The sequence below is a fragment of the Clytia hemisphaerica genome, unplaced genomic scaffold (genome assembly GCF_902728285.1).
Source record: "Clytia hemisphaerica strain Z4C2 unplaced genomic scaffold, Clytia hemisphaerica genome assembly, whole genome shotgun sequence".
Taxonomy (NCBI): domain Eukaryota; kingdom Metazoa; phylum Cnidaria; class Hydrozoa; order Leptothecata; family Clytiidae; genus Clytia; species Clytia hemisphaerica.
In genome coordinates, this window is record NW_027104211.1 from 419316 (window position 1) to 439491 (window position 20176).

Sequence of the window (20176 nt, forward strand, 5' to 3'; positions counted from 1 at the left end):
AATGCGTATCAAAGATTAATGCTGCGAAAGCTATCGTTTACTTGCATCACAAGCAAAATGATGTGCTGCAAAACTTCTAAAAGGATTCATGAAAAAATAACCCGGCACTTTTTAATGAAATTAACATTTTCCATAGAATGCACACCCCCCCTGAGCTTAGGGGGGCTGTAGTTTTCAAAAAATACTGGGGGCTGAGTGTTGTGTAATAGAACTGGGGCAGAGCTGATTGTTTGAAGATATTTTAAATTATGTTTTTATCCCTATTGAAAAATTATTTTTGCCTGCGCCGTAATAAATTTACATTTAGAATTTGCATGCAAAAAAATTGTGGCTATGTTTCTACAATCAGTGACAAAATATTTGGCACAAAAGTGAAATTCACCGGGGTGTTTTGAAATCACAATCGATATGTAAGTGCTCTAAAGTAGGTTCGAAGGGTAGAGTTTTAACTCTGAGTTTTAACCATCCAAAAGTTCAAAAATGGTCCAGTAGGGCTTGAAATATAGCCTAGAAACCAATAAATCCCTCCCGGATCGAAATAATCGATGAAATCAAGTTGAAGGCCTGAAATTGACATTCTCGCTCGAACTTCAATTTTCGAAAAGTGGTAAGATTGTAGAATTTAGCCGGGGGCTATATTTGACCCATTTACATGTGCAGAATTATTTTTACTTTAGCATATAAACAAGGCCTTAAAAATCAAAGCACTATCTCAGAAATTGAATGACAAAATTTGGTTGGTTAATATTGCTGCACGTTCGCAATCAGTCATTTTGTCTCATTTTAACTTAAGTTCAAGGCTCAGGCTCAAATTTTGGGCAATTTCCAGCAATTTCTCATAGTTTTTGAAAATGTTAATTTCATTAAAAAGCGCCAGGTTATTTTTCATGAATTCCTTTAGAAGTTTTGCAGCACATTTTTTTGCTTGCAAGTCAAGTAAAAGGTGTAGCGCAGGCATCGAAATAAGGGATAGAAAGTGCATTGCAATTTTTTGATAAGCATGATTTTGCATCCTAAAATGGATCAATTTTCAATTTTTAGCTTGTAAGTAATCCAAAAACGCATTGCGAATTGCAAAATTGCGATATGCTAATTCGATCCCTGTAGCGCTTTCGCAGCATTAATCTTTAGACCTGAACCAGCCTGAACATGTCATTTGCTTTTAGATGTTATGACTAATAAAAATTAAACTGAACACAGGCAAAATTTTGCCGCAGAATCTTGAATGCATTTTGAATTGCTTGTAGTGCAGGTATAGTGACACATCTGTACTTAGTTTGGAGTGAGAATAATGTTTTAGGCCCTTGTTTTTCTTAGAAACAAAAATGAGTCAACAAAAACAAAAGTGTCCCATATACACTGATTCTTCATCAGGGGAGGATTCTAATGAGGAAAGTGAAATGATGATAATTGATGAAGATATCAACAGAGTTGAAGCATCACCCAAGATTAAAGCAGCAAATAAAACTGAAAATACCAAAAATAAAAGGAAAAGTCTCAAAAGCCCACTACAAGGTTAGTATCATTTAAATTGCTTTTTGGGTCTGTCAGTATAAGAGTGAGTAAGCAAGTTTTCTAACATATTTAGGGTAAATAAAAGGAAGAAACACCAAAACTTAAAAAACTTGAATAAATATTGTTTGAAATAGTTGTGGCATGCAGTTCTGTGAATTCAGGTTGACAGTCCCGTGCTGACACAAAATGGCTTAAAGCTAAATTCATCATCTTAGCTGACCTGGTTCAAAGCTGCTAAATATTTTACCACACAATGGAGGAATGCCAACAATGTCAAAAAACACTTTTAAGACTATTGGTACCAAAGGTAACTTTAAGTTAAAAAGTTTTTTAAATAATCTTAAGTATGTTATTATATGTTATTATATGTATTTTCTTCTCAGCCAAAAATAAAAAAGACGTGAGTAAAAGCCATAAGCCAACAACTAGTCATGTCACTTCATCCCCTGTTTCTAACATTACAAACTCACCGAAGTCAAATAAAAAGAAACGGAATCTTATGCTCACTGGAAGAGGTGTGACAACTCAAATGCTAATTGAAGAACAAATTCTTGAACCTGGAGAAAAAGCTTTGACTATTGATTATTTGGTGAGTTTTATTACCTTAATCCCATTAATATGTTGGCGCAGAAAACTTACGCTAGGATAAAAGTTGCCCAAAAAAGGCCTATTTTTTCTTATTATCTACCAGAAAATTAAAGGGTGCTTGAATAAGTAATCACTATAAATTTGCAGGAATAGCACCTTAGAACTCTTTTTAAGAAACAAGTCCTAATTGTTTTAAATGTGCAAAAAGATATACTCAAAAAAGTATCATAGAAATTACAAAATGAGTGAAAATTAAAGGGTGTGCAAATATCCTGCTTTAGGAGGTTTGCGAAGATTGAAGTAGTGAAAATTAGAGGGGTCAAAATATAAAAGGTGTGCAAAAATTAATGGGATTGATATTCACTTTCTTGATGCAAGTTTTATACAACAACGGCCTGTTCTTATTAACTTTCAATCTTTAGTGAATAATAATCATGTCGGCATTCAGCTATTGCCGACGCAAATGCCAAAGTAAATTTCGCTTTTCCCAACGTATCAGTACTTTTCTGTAGAACAAAGAAATAGACGATATCGGCTTAACGAAATTCTCCACGAATGATTACCCATGATGCATTGCGCAAAAAAATTCAGTAAGTCAATATAGTCCGTGAATTTTTTTTGCGCAATGCATCATGGGTAATCACTCGGGGAGAATTCGTTAAGCCGATATCGTCTATTTTTGCAGACAGAAATAAATCTGAATTAGAATGGCTAATCGTTCATATTTTAGGGTCGAAAATTCACTGGAGATTTGATCAATGATGGCACAATATTATGTCACAATGCAAATCAAATATTCAGCTCGCCATCTGCATGGGCTATGGCTTGTAAACAAGAAGTGAACCCAGGAAAAAAGTCAGGTTGTGGCTGGGCTTCAGTAAGTCTCCATTTTTGGACCTACCTCCGGGTGCCCCGGTGGAGGTCCTATAAATTAACCCATGTCCGTTCGTTCGTTCGTTCGTTCGTTCGTTCGTTCGTTCGTTCGTCCGTCTGTTACCAGCTTTTCTCAAGATTGTCTCATTAGTTTTTTTTGATTTTTGGCACAATGATGCAAAATGGTAATGCCCAAAATGTGACGGAGCCCGATTTTCGAAAAAAATTCATTTCCAGCCGAAAATGCCAGAAATATGCCGGAAAAACCGTTTTTTTGGCATTTTCTCAAGATCATCATCATCATTAGTTTTTTCTGATTTTTTGCAAAAAGATATGCGTATTAGCAATGCCAAAAACTTGACTGAGTCTGATTTTTGAGAAAAAATCTTTTCCGGTCGATAATGCCGGAAATATGGCAGAAATCGCCATTTTTGCAGATTTTCATCAGACTTTTTCCTTATATTTGGACATGTTCATAAAACATAGGGCGAAAGTTTACACATTGAAAAATGGATTTTTTACATTTTTATCAATAACTTGGTAAGTATTGCAGTAATCTTGCTGAAAATTGGTGAAAATGACGATAATGATGTAACAAAAAGGACTGCATCAAAAAATTTCAAAAATATACTCCTCAAACAAGGAAAATGATAAAATTGTAACTTTGTTACTAAATTATCAATCATTAAGGTTCTAATGGATTATTTACAATTCTGTAAAAACAAAGATAATTTTGAAACATTGGTAATGTGGCAGTAGCTTTAGGCAAGTAATGTAACACCCTTCCTGAAAAGATATGGGATCAAAAAGTAACTGTTACTTATTTATCAGGAATTTATTTGATTATTGGAAAATAAACCAATGTTTCAGTTTTATCAATGATTTGACATGCAATTTAAACTTATTGCAATCAAGTAGACCCAAACCATTTCCTTGAAATTAGTGATAAAAATGTACAAAATTAAAATTTCAAACTGTTACAGTTTTATCATAAAACCATTTTCAGCAGTTTTGAAAAGCTAGAAACACTCCTGAGTTACATTTTTATCATCTGTGAAAGTTTCATAGTAAAATATGCATTACTTCCAGAGATATTATGTATTTATCATTTTGGGAAAATTTCCAGTTGTTACATTTTTATCATTTTTCTTGCCTGACTTTGGGAGCTAATATCTTAAGCCTCGCTTATTATTTAGAAATCTAACCTGGACAGTTACAAAATATCATCTATTTACAATTGAAAAACCAAAGTCTTTTGTCTTGAAAAGAATGAGAGATAAATCAGTAACAAATTAAAAATCTATGGTGCAAAGTGTAAACTTTCGTCCTATGTTTTATGAACATGTCCATTTCGTTGTTTTTTCACACAAAAACATTATTAATAGCAATGCCCACCATGAAGCATGGTTCAATCGTCAATAGAACTGCGTTTTGAAGCCGGAACTTTCTAAAAATTGCCGGAGCAGCCCATTTTCGCCAGAAAAACGGTATTTCTTGATTTTCTCGAGCTGTACTTTATATTTTTTTATGAAATTTTGCACACTGATGCAAAATGATTATACTTAAAATGTGACAGAGCCCGATTTTCGAAAAACATTTTTTTCCGGCCGAAAAAGCCGGAAATACTGTTTTTTGGCATTTTCTTGAGATTTTATCATTAGTTTTTTCTAATTTTTTGCACAAAGATGCGTATTAACAATGCCCAAAACATGGCCGAGTCCGATTTTTGAGAAAAATTTTTTTCCGGCGGAAAATGCCTGAAATATGCCGGAAATCGCCGTTTTCTGGGTTTTCATTGGGCTTTTTCTTTTTAAATGGTTGTTTTTTCATTCAAACACATTATTAATAGCAATGCCCTCCATCAAGCATGTTTCAATTTTCAATAAAATTGAATTTTGAAGCCGGAACTATTTAAAACTCTCCGGTACAACCTATTTTCGCTGGAAAGACAGTATCTCTTGAATTTCTCAAGCTGTACATTATATTTTTTTATGAAATTTTTCACATTGATGCAAAATGACAGTACCTAAAATGTGACGGAGCTCGATTTTCGAAAAACATTTTTTTCCGGCCGAAAATGCCGGAAATATGCGGGAAAACCGGTTTTTTGACATTTCCTCAAATTTTCATCTTTTGTTTTTTCTGATTTTTTGCAGAGAGATGCGTATTCGCAATGCTCAAACCATGGCCGAGTCCGATTTTTGAGAAAGATTTCTTCTGGTGAAAAATGCCGGAAATCGCCGTTTTTGCAGATTTTCATTGGATTTTTTCCTTATATTTCCAATTTTTTTCACACAAAAACATTATTGATAACAATGCTCACCATCAAGCATGATTCAATTGTCAATAAAACTGATTTTTGCGACCAGAACTTTCTATTTATTTTTTCCTTACAACCCTTTCCTCTCCCCCCATCAACAATCAATGATGATTTTTTTGCGTTATGCATTTTCGCTAAACGCTATATTTTCTGAGAGATTTTTTTCATTTTTCTCCTCGCATTGCTATCTAACTTTCATAATCAGGTAGGTCCATTCAGCATCTAGCTTGTTTAGTTTTAAAAAACCTTGACTGCCAATAAAACATTCTACTTTTAATACCCGAATTATGAAGTTTATGCAAATTCAAGTTTGTATGTACTGCTTGGTCAATCTACATACTATTAGTTTTTGCTTGTTTATATCTGTTACTCAAAATTGGTTGCAACTTGCTATTAGCGACCTTAAGATACAACGGCGGTGGAGAGCGGGGACGGCTTTCCGATGTAAACAATCCATCTGCGCATGCTCAGAAAAGGAGATTCCCTGAGCGATCGCTGCCCTCGTGAAATCTAGAACGTCATTTTTCAAAAACAAAGTTCTCTCGAAAACATGGCTGAAAAAATGGAGAATGCAACTGAAAAATCCAAAAGGAAGTAAGTAAAATCCATTTAAAGACTTGACTAAGTAGTTTTCTTTCATAGCAAGTCTTGTTTGATATAGTTCTTCTTTGTTTACTCTAAAATTTAAAGTAAAGAAATAAATAGATTCACTTTTATTTGCAGATAAAGTTGCTGTTGGTTAAGATTTTTACAAAACAAAAAAAGATCTCTTAAGCCTAAGTAGGGTGGGGGGATGGTTACCACATTTCTTTAAAATAAGTAGATCTTGCCATGAATTAAACTATAATCTTCCTAGATTTTTTTATGGAAATATTTTGTAAAATTCAAAAATCTCAATTTTTCCTGGATTTTCATTCAGGTCACCCATGGTTTGGACAGAAGAGCACGAAGAATTGTAACTCAGAGAAATCTTGACGTATGAACCGTTCAACTATAAACATGGAACAGTCCCACGTGGGGAAGCGTGGAAGATGATAGCAGAAACTCTTAATGGACTTATACGTCCCAAGTTCAGTGTAACACAAAGATCTGTACGTGAAAAATACACCACTTTAGAGAAAGAAGATGTCAGATGAGGAAAAAGCATCAGGTATAAATCCTGAAGACCTGACCAGCCGTGAACAAGCTTTAGAAGAAATCATTCTACGTTTCGCAGATATAGAGGTAGCTTCAGAGCAAGAGAAACAAAAGTCAGAAAAAGAACGTCAAACTGCAGTAGAGATGAGACAGCAAGCAATGGAAACGCATGCTGAAACAAGAAAACGTAATTCGACAGATGAATCACCAACCTCAAGTGCCAAGAAAGGTAAATCTAGGAGGTCCTCTGATGAAACTGTGAAATATTTAAGAGATAAAATGCAAGTAGACAAGGAATTTCGAGAACGTGAGCTGCAAATTGCGGAGACTCGAGAAAATACAATGCAACAACTAATTTTACAGCAGCAACAGCAAAACCAAGCTATGTTGGCATTGCTCTTAAAACACCACTCAGAAAAAAACGGTTCTAGTCATTGACATTGTGAGATATTTTACTCCTGGACAATTTTTAAACTTTGAAACCAATTGTTTATATTTTAAAATGTTTTTAAAAAGTATTTTTTTGAATTGATATTTATTGCTATTTTTTCTTGTTATTTATATGGATTTTTAAAAAAGATATATTTTTATCTAGTTGATTTTTTTTAACAAATTATTTTATCATATTTTACTGTTTTATCATCATAAACTTTATATTACTGCTTCTAAAGAACTTGTTGGGAACTTTTTTGAATTCTTGTGATAAACTTTATTTTGACTACTTTCGAAGGACTTGTTGCTAAATAATTTCGTTTTAATTCTATTGTCCAGAAAAATCTCTGTTTCGAAAAGGGAAGTCATTATTTTGTGCTTTGAAGATTTCTAATAGTGTTTATTTGTTTGTTTATGATTGTATTGTTAAAATTACTACATTTGATATAACCCTATTTTGAAAGGGGAATATTTGCATTAAAAAAAAAAGAAAGACAGCAGAATTTATACAGTTTATACATTGTATCTTTTTGTTTTGAATCAATAACACCAAATGTAATACTCAAAGATATTTACAACTTTTACTATTATATCAAATAATTTTGAATACTTGGAGGCTCACAATCAAAAAAATCACACACTTGATTTCCATATAAGCAGGTTCTGCAGTTTTGGAGTAAAGCACATGTAAAGTACATTTTCCAACAGCACTCAACCGAACTTTAAGATTCTTTTTAAAGTCCAGAAATTTAAAATAGTTGATTATATCCCCAAAGACCCATTCAACTGACACTCTAACTTGACTCATGCTTTTGATAAAGTCCTTTTCTTGGTTTGTGAGTCCAGGTCCTCTAAAAGTTGCTTGAAGTTGCACTCTTAAAGGGTATGCTGGATCCCCATAAATACAGAGATTTCTTCCATTTGGAGCATGAGAATGTTGTTGCAATTCTGTAAGTAGCCTTGACTCTGCTAGCATCGCACTGTCATGTCTTTTGCCTTCAATTGGGCCAAACAAATTTGCAATGAGGCCATTAGGTATGACAACACTTTGAAATTTCAATGCGTGAACACGTTTATGTCCATTATAAAGAACTCTCTGGTTTCTTCCTGGACGAGAAACAGGTCTCACTGTTCCATCAATAAAACCCCAACAAAAATCAAGTGCTGCACCTTTCCCATGTATAATACGAGCATAATCTTCCAATGCTGCAGGCGACATCCATGCATGCTGAAAACCACTTAAAAGTCTGTGAAAGTTAGAATAGACATGATTTAATATGTTATAAGAAATCATGCAAAGTACAGGAACTGGGCGTCCAAAAGCTGGAACCATATCTCCGTATCTAATTGGATAAGCAAAGCGTCTCATAAATATGCATAATGCCTCAATTCCATCAACTTTAGTTCCATTGTAGCAATGAACATCATCTGGTATTTGCAAAAGGTCTTTCATATCATAAATATCATCTTTCTTGAATCTGAAGTTAGCAATACACTCATCCTCATTCAAATCGTCTAAGTCAAATGTATCATAGTTCCAATAGGGAAAATCTGGGTTTTTTGGACCTACCCCGGTGGGGTGGAGGTCCTATAAATTAACCCATGTTCGTTCGTTCGTTAGTTAGTGTGTTAGTTACCAGCTTTTCTCGAGATTGGCTCATTAGTTTTTTCTGATTTTTGGCACAAAGGTGCATGACCATAAACCCTCGAATGTGACGGAGCCCGATTTTCTAAAAAAAAATTTTTTGGGCAAATTTAGGCCAAAAAACGGCTTAAAAACGGGTTTTTTGGACTTTGTGAAAAATTGGATCATTAATTTTTTCTGATTTTTAGCATGAAAGTAGGGTACAATCATAGTTAAAGGATGGCTCAAGCAGATTTGTGCAAAAAAATTTTTTTGGCTCAGAAATCGTATTTTTATCTATAAGAACCACTTTTAATAAGAATACATCAATGTTCTTAGCCATATTATTATTATTATTTTTATTAATTTTTTTACGATGAAAATGTCACGGTGGAGGCTAATGATTTGAGTTTTCTGTAAACACTTATTATTTTTTGGCTGAAAAACGAATCTTTATCTATAAGAATCACTATTTATGAGCATATATCAATGTTATTAGCCAAATTGTTTTTTTATTATTATTTTTTCTAACAGAAGAAAATGTCACGATAGAGTGCGACGGTTTGAGTTTTCTGGAAACCTTATTTATTAAGCTGTGCATTATTCTGATAGTGGCTTTTATAAAGAAAAGCGCTTAATAGCTTTTTTATTTCTTTTTCAAAAATCTTTTTCAATAGTGTTGATAGTTTCTCTCAATAGATATGCTTTCATTTTCTTTATTTTTTTGTATTTTGACCAGTTATGTCTTATGTGTTTCACTGTTTCAATGTTCACTGATTAGTTTGATAACCAGGTAGGTCCATAAAAGTATCGCTTGTTGATTTGTTGATATCATAAAGAACTAAAAATTCTTCGTCATTAATAGCATTTCCAAAATGAGCCATTAAAAGAGCTTCTCTTGCTTCTCTCAAACCAGGCATCTTTTCTTAGAATTGGTACTTTGAAAGAAATAAAAACATAACAAGTCTACCATTTTTGTTATTTTCCCGCGTGATTTTGATGATCAATACCTTAACAATTTTCATGGGGGAGGCGGTCTTAAGACGGCGGTCTTCATGTACGACTACCTCCGCCTGGATTACCGTTGTAGCTTAAGGTCCCTATTGTTTACTCAGGGCGGTCAAGGATCATTTATGAGGGTAATAAAAAACATTCAATATTGTCTTTCCATATTAGGTGAGATACAAAGGTCGGAAGCTTGATGAATTCAAATCAACGTGGTTCAGAAAACAAAAGATTGAGCAACAAGTTGCAGCTTCATCTGAGATCGATCCAATGGTATACAAAATTTTCATATTTCAATATCATTTATTGACTTTTAAACGGTTAAAAAAATGATTTTTTCAAATTCTTTTTCATAAGAGAGTCTTACCGCTAAGAATTCTGTCAGACAATTTTATAGGGCTTTCTTCATTTCTGTTCAGATGATGATTTATAGAAATCCTTGCAAGTAATGTTTCATTTAGAGTCCCGCACAGTATGATGATCCAAGCTTCAAGCCAAAGAAGTATGACACAAAAGAGCAAGGATCTTCATTGACCGGTCGGCCATCCTCAGATTATGTACCACCAACAGATAAATATATCACATTCTCTGAAGCATTGAAAGCAGTTCAAAGCCGCCAGCCTCATGTTGTTATGTCTAAGATGAATACAAGGTATTGCTTCTAAATACAATTCTTTATTTGAAATGCTTCAAATGTTCTCATTGCTGAGTGAGTGTAGACTTAGGGTGGGGCGTCAAATGTCAAAGTCAGAAAATTCAAGATGTAGTGTTTTTTTATGAAAATTTAACCTATTGTGAGGCATTCTGCGCAATTTTTAAGGTCAAAAGTTCAAAATTGGCCGAACCCCCCTGGGGGTACTGATTCGCACTACAGGCAAAAATTGGAAAAAATGGCATTTTCTGGCCTTTTCAGGCCTGTAAATATGTCAAAACTATTGCAAATCTTATTTTTTTCACTTGCTGTACTAAATTTTATGAAGAAACAACAAAATAATCATATTGGATTGAAAATTGTGCCCATTGGAGCCCTAAACGTGCCGTTTTAAGCCAATTTTGGGTAGCAAAATGCTTTTTAAGACCAATTTTGCAAGGTCATAAACTTTAAACTAATTGATTCACATATCTGAAATTTTCAGAAATGGAAGTTATCAATGCAAAAAAAATTTCAGTCAGCATTTAAACTCAGTTTGTAGAAGCTTGTTTTAAAAAATGCTATTTTTTGAGAAATATGATTTTTTTTCGCTAAAAAGCGATTTTTGAAGACGCCATTATGATCTTTTGAAAAAAGTGAAAAACTTGAAATTCATTTTGCTTAAAGACTATATTGAATACTTCCATCTCTGAAAATTTCAGACATGTGAATCAATTAGTTTAAAGTTTATATGAGCTTGCAAAATTGGCCTTAAAAAGCATTTTGCTACCCAAAATTGGCTTAAAACGGCTCGTTTAGGGCTCTAATGGGCACAATTTTCAATCCAATATGATTATTTTGTTGTTTCTTCATAAAATTTAGTACAGCAAGTGAAAAAAATAAGATTTGCAATAGTCTTGACATATTTACAGGCCTGAAAAGGCCAGAAAATGCCATTTTTTCCAATTTTTGTTCGTAGTGCAAATCAGTACCCCCAGGGGGGTTCGGCCAATTTTGAACTTCTGACCTTAAAAATTGCGCAGAATGCCTCACAATAGGTTAAATTTTCATAAAAAAACACTACATCTTGAATTTTCTGACTTTGCCCCAAAAATGACTGTTGACGCCCTACCCTTTGTGACACAAAGTAAATATGATAGTCTTTTTATATCTGACACAAAATCAAGAGATCAGCTAAACAAACCCTGAAGGAGATAAAGTAGCTTTAACTTATTTTCTTCAATTTTTTTAAATTTTAGTACTGTTGCTTCATATGCCGGCAAATTAAAAGGTAAGCTCGCTTTCTAAATTGTGTTGATTGCAAAATACTAAAATAGAATCCTTTTTGTAAACAAGGTTGTTTTTTTCATAAAAAAGCCTTGTAACCTTCTCTTCTTTCTCATAGATGTCTCAGAAACATCACAGTTGACAGTGAAAGGTAAAACATTGAATCCTTGTTAACATTAAGGCAGTAATTTGAGAATTGCTCACAGTTTCTTGGCAATGCTATTTTGAGCAGATATTGTAATAATGGCAAAAAAAAATCTTGTTCGCTCTTCTCCTCTATTTTCTTCTCAGATCAATAGTCCGGAATAAGAGGGTGTGTTTGCAATGAGAAGGGTTCGCGCAAGTCAGAATTTGTCAAAGATGAGGAGCACTAGATGCAGCCAGATGTCACATTCCTTTTCCTTTTTCTATAAGTTATTACCTTTATCTTTTTAGATAGGAAGAAAACGCATAGAACTCGTTTATCAGTCAAACACTCAATGCTTCAGATTAATAGGTAGTTCTTTTAGCCCATCGACCCCCTCCCGTGAGAGATGTTTATCTGCTATCACATAGGACTTAGCTTAAAATTTTATCGTGCAACTGCTTATTTTGGTATTTCCGTTTATTCATTCAGAAAACCTTTTCGAAATAAACAATATAGCAGCTTTGCTTGTTTTACTTTTCCTTTGTTTTGATTGTGTTCAGTGATCCAACAACACTGGTGGAGTGTGCTCAATTTACAAGTACTGGCAAAATACAACCATTCTCTATAACCATCTCAACTAGTGCTTTGCTATTGATCGTAAGTTTTTAGTTTCAAACCAAGATCATTTGATAACCTTTTTTTAATTTGTAATACTCTTGCACTAAATTTACCTTTGTTGTAATGATACACTACTCAAGAATTCTACACTGTTTCATGACATAATTGTTGATTCCCTACCCTAATTGATTTATCTGCATGAAATACTGGGTGCGCCACAAAAAAGTTTCTCTCTTTGAAATTAATTTTCTCGAAATCTTGAAATTTTAAAAGAACCATTCCTATTTGATTGAAAAGAAGCAAGATAAACTTAAATTTCGATGGGTCATTTATTAAATTAGATTCATTAGATCAAAAGTTATGCTCAATTGAATAAAAAAGTTGCTTTCAGAAAGTGCCCAAAAGCATCAACACAAGTTCTTCTATATGATTTTTCCAGGATTTCCATTGTCATTTGACTACAAGTGAAGTGTCTGGTTACCTAGCTGGAAAATGGGATTCTGCTAGACAACGTATGTAACTTTGAAAATTTTATTCTCTTCATTTTGTTATACCTAAATTGTTGAAAGGCAGGGACTTCCCTCAATAAGTTACAAAGGCTCAATTAGTGATTTCATTTCAGAGCCTTAATTTTCAACATTAACCCAATCAAGATTGACACATTTTATTCCTGTAATAATACGCTTATTCAAATTTCATTGCATTGGAATTTTAGATATCAGAGTGACTCAATCTTTCCCATGTAAATATCACAACGACTCTTCAGACCAACAAGTTCAAGCTGCTGAAAATCAGGTGATTTTCATCATTTATTGTCTCTTCGATCTGCTAGGTGTCACACTTAACTGAAATTGAATTGGCTAAGAGTTAAAAAACTTAATTTGCTTGTTAGATTCGTGATGAGATTGAAAGGAACGGCTTGATGTTGGTTGGTTGGTATCACAGCCACCCCTTCTGGCAGCCAGATCCCTCCATTCATGATATCGACTCACAACTGCAATATCAGAAAGTTCTCAAAGATAGACATTATGAACCTTGTGTTGGCCTTATAGTCTGTAAGTCGATTTTTTATACATTCAATACTGTATATAATGTTTTTGGACCTACCCCGGTGGGTCAGATGTTTAAATTTGTCATTTGAGGTTTAAAGATTAGAACATCGTTTCTAAAATTCAATAACCTCAGGCTCGCTTTGCTTTGCCTGCTGATCTTACAAAAGGCAAGAATCGAGACATATTTTATCTAATAATTGTTATAAGAAATGAAAACTTTTACTTTGTCCTACAGCTCCATATGACTCTTATCGCAAAGAATCTCAGTTCAATGCATTTTGGGTACGAGAACCAAATGACAATAAGTCGATAGGACTCCCACTGCAAATGAAATTCACAACTCAACAAGATCAAGAACTTACTCAAGATGTTATCAATAATATGGTACAGTAACTTTAAGACTCTTCTTAATTTACCCTGCTGATGTAAAAGGAGTATTAGCCACTGACCTTTATATACTCTGGACCAAGTTTCTCAATCCTGGACAAGCAAAATCTTTGATTGGAGTTTTTTGAAAAGTGGTACCCTAATGGCCGCACCACTCAATAGCGGTGTAAATGCATTGAGATACTAGATCTACGTTCCCTTGAAAACCTTTGATGATGTAGTGCCGATAGATATAGCTTGGTCCAGGGATATAAAGGACAGTGGTATTAGCCTATCCCAAGTAAAGGGTAAGGTTTGTTGAAATGAGACTTGAACTTTCGCAAACGTTCAGAAAAGTAGTTCAATTCTCAAATAGTTTGTGAAGCTATTAAATGAATTTTTCTTTCCATAAAACTGCAATGAGCAACGGTTACTTGTAGATAAGTCTGGGGTGTGAATGGTCTCTTATTTTCGCACTTATAAAGCAATAGAGACAATTTCAATCTGTTCTAAAACTGACACACCAAAAAGATTCTTTGACAATTGTATTTTTAAACATTAACAGGTAGATGTTGTGAATTTCCATCAAGCAAAATCAGATATTGTGAAGTTTACAGAGATGTGGTCAGCAGAAGCTACATACTTGGAAAAACTAAAGGTTAATTTTACTTCTATCATTTATCTGTGTAAAATCCAGTGCACAAATTTTTGTATGATCATAATGTATTTTGTCTATATGTGTTAATTATTCAATTCTTGACTACAGTTCCAGGGTGTAGGGAGATTTTACTTTGTTAAATTTTGAAGGAGAGAAAGTTAGTTTCTGATTATTTTTTTTCAGCATTCGGTTATTAGGAAGTTTCCTCAGAACCAAACAGATGGAAGATTTTTGGATTTCATTCATAAAATGGTATCAGCGACTTGTTGATTTGATTGTAAACTATGGGGGCAATCCTCCTTGCAAATGCACATCAGGTTTGATTCATACTAAATCAACACAAAAACTTAATGTTTATTTAGCTATAATTTTACCTCTATAAGTCAAAATAGTGACCAAATTGTCTGATTCTCCGTAAATTGAAAGTGTAAAAATATCTATATACAACTTGTCATTGCACACCCTATTAGAATCTGCTTTCAAAATCCATTAAGCTTACTGAAATCATAAGTTAAATATCTTTGAAATACAAGATAAACCCTTCAACATTTCTGAAAGTACGTTTAAATTTTAGATAATTTTTATCTAAAGATGCAAGAAGTAATTTCCACTTTTTTCTCTTTAACTTGAAAATTATTCAACACGTATTAACAGTCCTAACACAAGCTCGAACTTCTCCTGGTAGGCATAAATGTCAACGTTTTGAAATTACTTAACCATTTGTCTCTTGTTAAGAGAAAAATACTTTTCTTACATTCAGTTTGCTTGTTGTTGTTTTTGTTGAGCTGGATATTTAGATTGTTCCTGAGTGTTTTTAGTATAATATTTGGTACAATTTGGTACTGCTTTTGTGAAACTTTTGGTTGGCTTCTCTTTAATTTACGGCTCTGGTTGAATTTTAACGATTATTGGCTGATGTGTATTGTCTGAACTTCTGCTTTTTCTTTCTCTCTGTTTGGTCACTTTTTTCCAGACTGTCAATTCCATCCAAAAATTGGTCAAGTTCAGTAAATCCAATTATGGTTCCAGTTGATATACTAAAGACAAGACTGGGTTCAAATTATCAGCTAATCAAACATTATTGAGCAGTTTCCTTCGTATTTTTACAGTTTAGGAAGCTTGAGAAAGTCAGCTGATTTGAACTACTCGTTGGGTCGTTAGTGTGGAAATAGAGACACTAAACAAAAAAATCTAAAAGTCCATTGCATGAGCCGACTGCTGAGAATTATCAAAGCAAATTATTGATCGAAAAAAACAATTGTACCCATGTTCTTTTTCTGACAAAAAATTGGCTTAAATTAGAAATACTTTCTGCAAATGCATGTGTACTCACTTTAAGATCGTTTCTTCTGACGTTGAACCGTTTTCTACGGACTTTATCTGCGCATCCCACAGTCACATTACGTTTCCTAAACCCACGCAACCATTCATCTCCAGGTAAGTTGTTTGTGAAACATTTAACTTTTCTGTCCAATTTGTTGAAATATTCGTGGACCATTTCTCGTAAGGTCGTCCATCTATCGGAAATCTATATTTTGCGAACATGTTTAAAACCTGTTGGGAATAAGAGGCGAAGTTATTTTCACAAAAGGAAACACAACTTAAGATTTCTGAAAGATAAAGTATAAAGAAATGAATAAATTACAATGCAAACCCTTCCTCTCTAATTCTTCGTAAGACCTCTTCTTCTGCCGTCTCTACTTGAATTTAGATTTCATTTTCAAAGCCATTCTCACAAATCTGTTCGCTATTGTCAGAACCCCTGAAAGCAATGACATATTCATTTTCTTACGATTGAATCCATATCGTCGACATCTCTTGTCAATGTGTCCCAGGAATCGACAGTCGGGCTGCCCTTTGAAAGAAGCATTTTCATGCGTTTGATCCTTTGTTCCAGCAAAAAGTCACCCCCTTGATGACGTTGTGTGTTGTGTTGTCGTTTGTGGATGTTCTAGAGCGACATCGTCTGTGCCAACTTAAAATACTCCTTCTGGTTATTAGGTACTCAGAATGCCTAAATGAAGCCCTCCATACCACTATTTCTGAGCCAATCTTTGTGACGCGAGTACTAATCTACTGTCGTCACAATGGAGCAATGACATACCAAAATAAATAGACGGAGTGACATCCAGTATTTCGGACTCTAACTTGCGCCGTCGAAATTTGATTACTTTCTTTTTGATTTCACTTAGTATTGTTTCTACACTTTTGAAACTGTTTGTGTTAACCATAGTACACATTCTCCCCTATGGATATAGCTACTACATTTCCTTTGCTTACTAACCCTATTTTTACCAGTTAATTGAGTGCAAGCGTAAACGACCAGGGCAGGGAAATGCTGAGGATTAACCTAGGCATCAGAAATAAGCAATAAATAAACACTATTGTATATGTCGAAACGTGAGTAGATGTATTTCCGAAATAAACATTAGAATCGCATTGGTGTTAAGGGTTTTGGACGAGAACGGGGATGTTTGATCAAGGGTTAGAAATGCACTTAGCGTACCACGGTGACACAGGCCGGAATGTTAATGATACGGATAAAGGATACCACGGCGGCTAATGCCGGAACAAATAACACGGCGACTGGGCCGGAACTAGTAAGCTACCGGGTGCGCCACAAAAAAGTTTCTCTCTTTAAAGTGAATTTTGTCGAAGTCTGAAAATTTAAAGATAACCAATCTTTTTTCATTAGAAAGAAGAAAAATAAACTTAAATTTTGATGGGTCTTTTATAGAATTTGGTTCATTAGATCAAAAGTTATGCTCAATTGAATAAAAAAGTTACTTTCAGAAAGTGCTCGAAAACGTTAAAGGTGCTCATGAGTTCCAGTGGCCTGGATATTATTAGCATTGGCGTACAAAACCAAAGCCTCCCTGGTAAATGTTTTCCACTGTTCAAGGGAACGTTGTTGTGGGTCAATTGCAACGATAATGGCAGGATCATCAGTTACGACAGGACTATTATTGTTTCTTTGTCGAATCAACTGGATCGGTGGCTTTTCTCTTGACACAAGAGATGAAATCAAATGATAACCAAACAGTTGAAAGTAAAAGCCATTTAATCGTGAAGTTTATCATAATGAAAAGATAAATATTCCAAGATATAAAATGAGCTCAGATAACAGACAGTGAAAGAGGAAGTTCACAAAACCGCAAAGTAGAAATGTACCAATGGGGTGCTATTTCACACGAAAAGTAATATAGATAGAACTGGCGCTGCATAAAGGTTACGGGACCGAAATACAATAACACCGCTATCTCAATTAACCTGAGTTATGAATAACTCCAATTCATGTGTTATTGAACGATGATAATTTCTCTTTCAAGTTTGATTTTCTTTTGCGATATAGGGCAAATTCAAGATTTTCGGATCCTTCCATTAAAAAGGGGATAAACTAACAGAAATGATAACTAGAAAGAAAACACTTCAGTCCATGTGTACGCAAAAACTCTAAAGAATAACTCCAAATGAATTTGGGTACATGACAGAACTAAAAAGTTGACCGAATTATATGGTCATTCCACTGAAAATTCAAGTTTTAAAAGAGTAAAAAGTTCTTCACGCGCCTTATTAAAGCACTCGTAATGAGAATCTATAGAACGGGTGTCTTTGAAGACGATTCGGTGATAAAATCGTGGACAAAAAATTATGACGAAAAAGCAAATTCCCAGCTATTATATACATCGAAATGCATTTTTTGCAATAAGCGGTGCATCTCAAGTTTTTAACTCTGTGATAAAATTTTACTCGATAAATGCTCCATATTCTCTCCTGTCGTCAACCCTTCCTTACGCGACTGTCTGTAATTATAGCCACGTCTGTTCAAGCAAAGCCTGATTGTCCGGTTTGATTTCAATTTTCCTGAAGTAACTTCCAGTGTTTTCTCTCAAACAGGAAAATTTTGACATCTTGTAATCATATTGGATATTGTCCTTCTTACCAGCGCTGAGGCTAAAATTTTAGTCATGGAAACCATTTTGTTACTTTTTTGTAGCAAAAATGTTCAAAGTTTGGGTCTTTATACTGTATAATCGTTGGTGAAAGAACTTTTGATGGTGGCTTAATCTCCCAATTGATGTTTTTTTTTTTATCAAAATGCCGGCAGTGATTGAACATTTCCCCCGTATTGGCCAATTAAATATCGTGTCAGATAAAAAGACTCAAACTGGATGTTGTTAGCCTTAAATTAATGATTGGTTTAGTGTTCCTAAAAGGATCTGCACATGAAGTGCACGTCCTCCTGTGTCTCTCGCGGAGAGACTGTCGCCGCCAAAATTGTTAAAATCTGTCATTTCAGATTTAATCCCAGATTTAATCAGTGGGTCTGTGACACAGGGGTGTACTTAAGGAATTAGTCAGCTGTTACACTTACTTACTAATCTTATTGTCAAATATATGGTAAAATGAAAATGCCAAAGGGTTCAAATATTTCTAATGAGTTTATATAGAAAGGGTGCAGGCACTCACATTTCAGAAACAGTGTCGCTGTTCCAACCGATATTGCAGCCTGGACACACCCAGCTGATGCCATCCCCGTCCTCTTACTCCGTCGTTTTCTCAGTTTCCTCTACTCGTTTATCTGCGGTGAGTTGTTCCTCGGCCTGGTGTCTTTGTTTTGCAGCAAGATTTTCCATCGCCTCTATCTCGATTTGATCCATCTCATTCTCTGTATCGAAGTATTCCTCATCCTCACTTGATTGTGCGGCAAGGGCTTCCTCTAACTCCAATGTCAATTGCTCTTCGGCGTCACTACTTTCATCCCTGTCTGCATCCACCTCTCTGTCATTGATGACGTTCGATGGCCCTGGTTGCTCACCATCATCCACACTGGCTTGCGCTTGGGACTGTGCTGGTTGCTGTAAAACCTCGAGGACTGTAGTAGTAATTGTAGCCAACTGGGTATCCAGCATGTCGCAAGCATTTTTGCCAGGCACACATTTCTTGCCTATGGTTTGTTTGTCTATAGAAAAGAGGGAAAAAAGTTGTCCATTAAAGTATTTCAAAAAGAGCAAGGTTTTTCCATTGTGTTACATTAACGACCGGTTCTCCATCTTTTTAACGAAAACAAAACCTACTGTTAAAATCCTTGGGGGTACTAGGGTTGAGGGAGAGACTGATTTTTGCTGAAATGATGACCCTTAGAAAGACTAATTTAAAACTTTCTGATTTTTCCGACCCTTCGAGAGACTTTGGAAGGTGAAAAAACTGACCCTTAAGCCACGCACATACCCAGCACCCATTTTTGCAGTACCACATCCCCCCCCCCAAACCAAGTTAAAATCGTTGTAGTGGATTTGGTGAAAAAATAAGCACATCGGTAAGCTTGATGATTGGTGTATACTTGGGTGTAACTTTCGTTTATCTTTTCCATTTTAAAATGACTCTCTTTTTTTCGGAAGATTTAAGCACAATGCAAGCATAATTTGAGCTTCACTCCAAAATATAGCTAAGCATATTTTCATTTTAAAAGCAGGCTCGGTTACGCCTGCTTTTAAAATGAAAATATGCTTATAAGAACGTGTACTCACTGGTTACAGAATATGGTCGGTTATTTTCGAGAAAGTCTGGAACACTCTCGTTGAATAGATTTGAATCAAATCCATCAACGACATGAATACTCGCGTATCTTCTTCGCTACCCTAGTCCGGTCCAGTGGGTGAATGCCACACGGCACGTTCCAAAAATGACGTAGAATGATAGAATTCATTAAAATGTGATATCGACTGTCTATGGCTTCATCAGACAGAGGTAAAAGAGCAAATTTTACTCTAATTTGACACTAAAAAATCCACAATTTATCCGGTCCGTCGACGTAAACCGTTGTCGCTTCTTTTCGAACTCTAAGTTCATTACGTTGACTCTCAAAAGTAATTTTTTATTGGCTCTTCCAATTAAGAAGAAAGAACCACTGAAGGAAAAATTTAGTCTCCCTAAAAAAGA

The 20176-nt window shown here is 34.7% G+C and overlaps 1 protein-coding gene and 1 pseudogene across 1 annotated transcript; one reads left to right on the forward strand and one right to left on the reverse strand.

The window, feature by feature from the left end:
* Positions 1-1304: 1304 nt before the first annotated feature.
* Positions 1305-14669, forward strand: LOC136815580 (MPN domain-containing protein-like). Its single transcript, XM_067072032.1, has 15 exons — positions 1305-1515; positions 1899-2104; positions 2834-2980; positions 9666-9767; positions 9956-10146; positions 11385-11416; positions 11531-11563; positions 11848-11908; positions 12100-12196; positions 12597-12669; positions 12873-12952; positions 13050-13212; positions 13445-13593; positions 14141-14233; positions 14417-14669. Exons 1-15 carry the CDS (start codon positions 1326-1328, stop codon positions 14501-14503), a joined length of 1704 nt encoding a protein of 567 aa, XP_066928133.1. The 5' UTR covers positions 1305-1325; the 3' UTR covers positions 14504-14669.
* On the reverse strand, positions 7375-8422 carry LOC136815581 (uncharacterized; annotated as a pseudogene).
* Positions 14670-20176: the final 5507 nt, after the last annotated feature.

What these genes read in the sequence shown, in the direction of transcription:
- LOC136815580 (XM_067072032.1), top strand. Translation starts at nt 1,326, where the DNA reads ATGAGTCAACAAAAACAAAAGTGTCCCATATACACTGATTCTTCATCA. An exon ending in CATCTGAGATCGATCCAATG is followed by an intron (nt 9,768 to 9,955) that starts GTATACAAAATT and finishes TGTTTCATTTAG; the next exon opens with AGTCCCGCACAGTATGATGA. An exon ending in TCAATGCTTCAGATTAATAG is followed by an intron (nt 11,909 to 12,099) that starts GTAGTTCTTTTA and finishes GATTGTGTTCAG; the next exon opens with TGATCCAACAACACTGGTGG.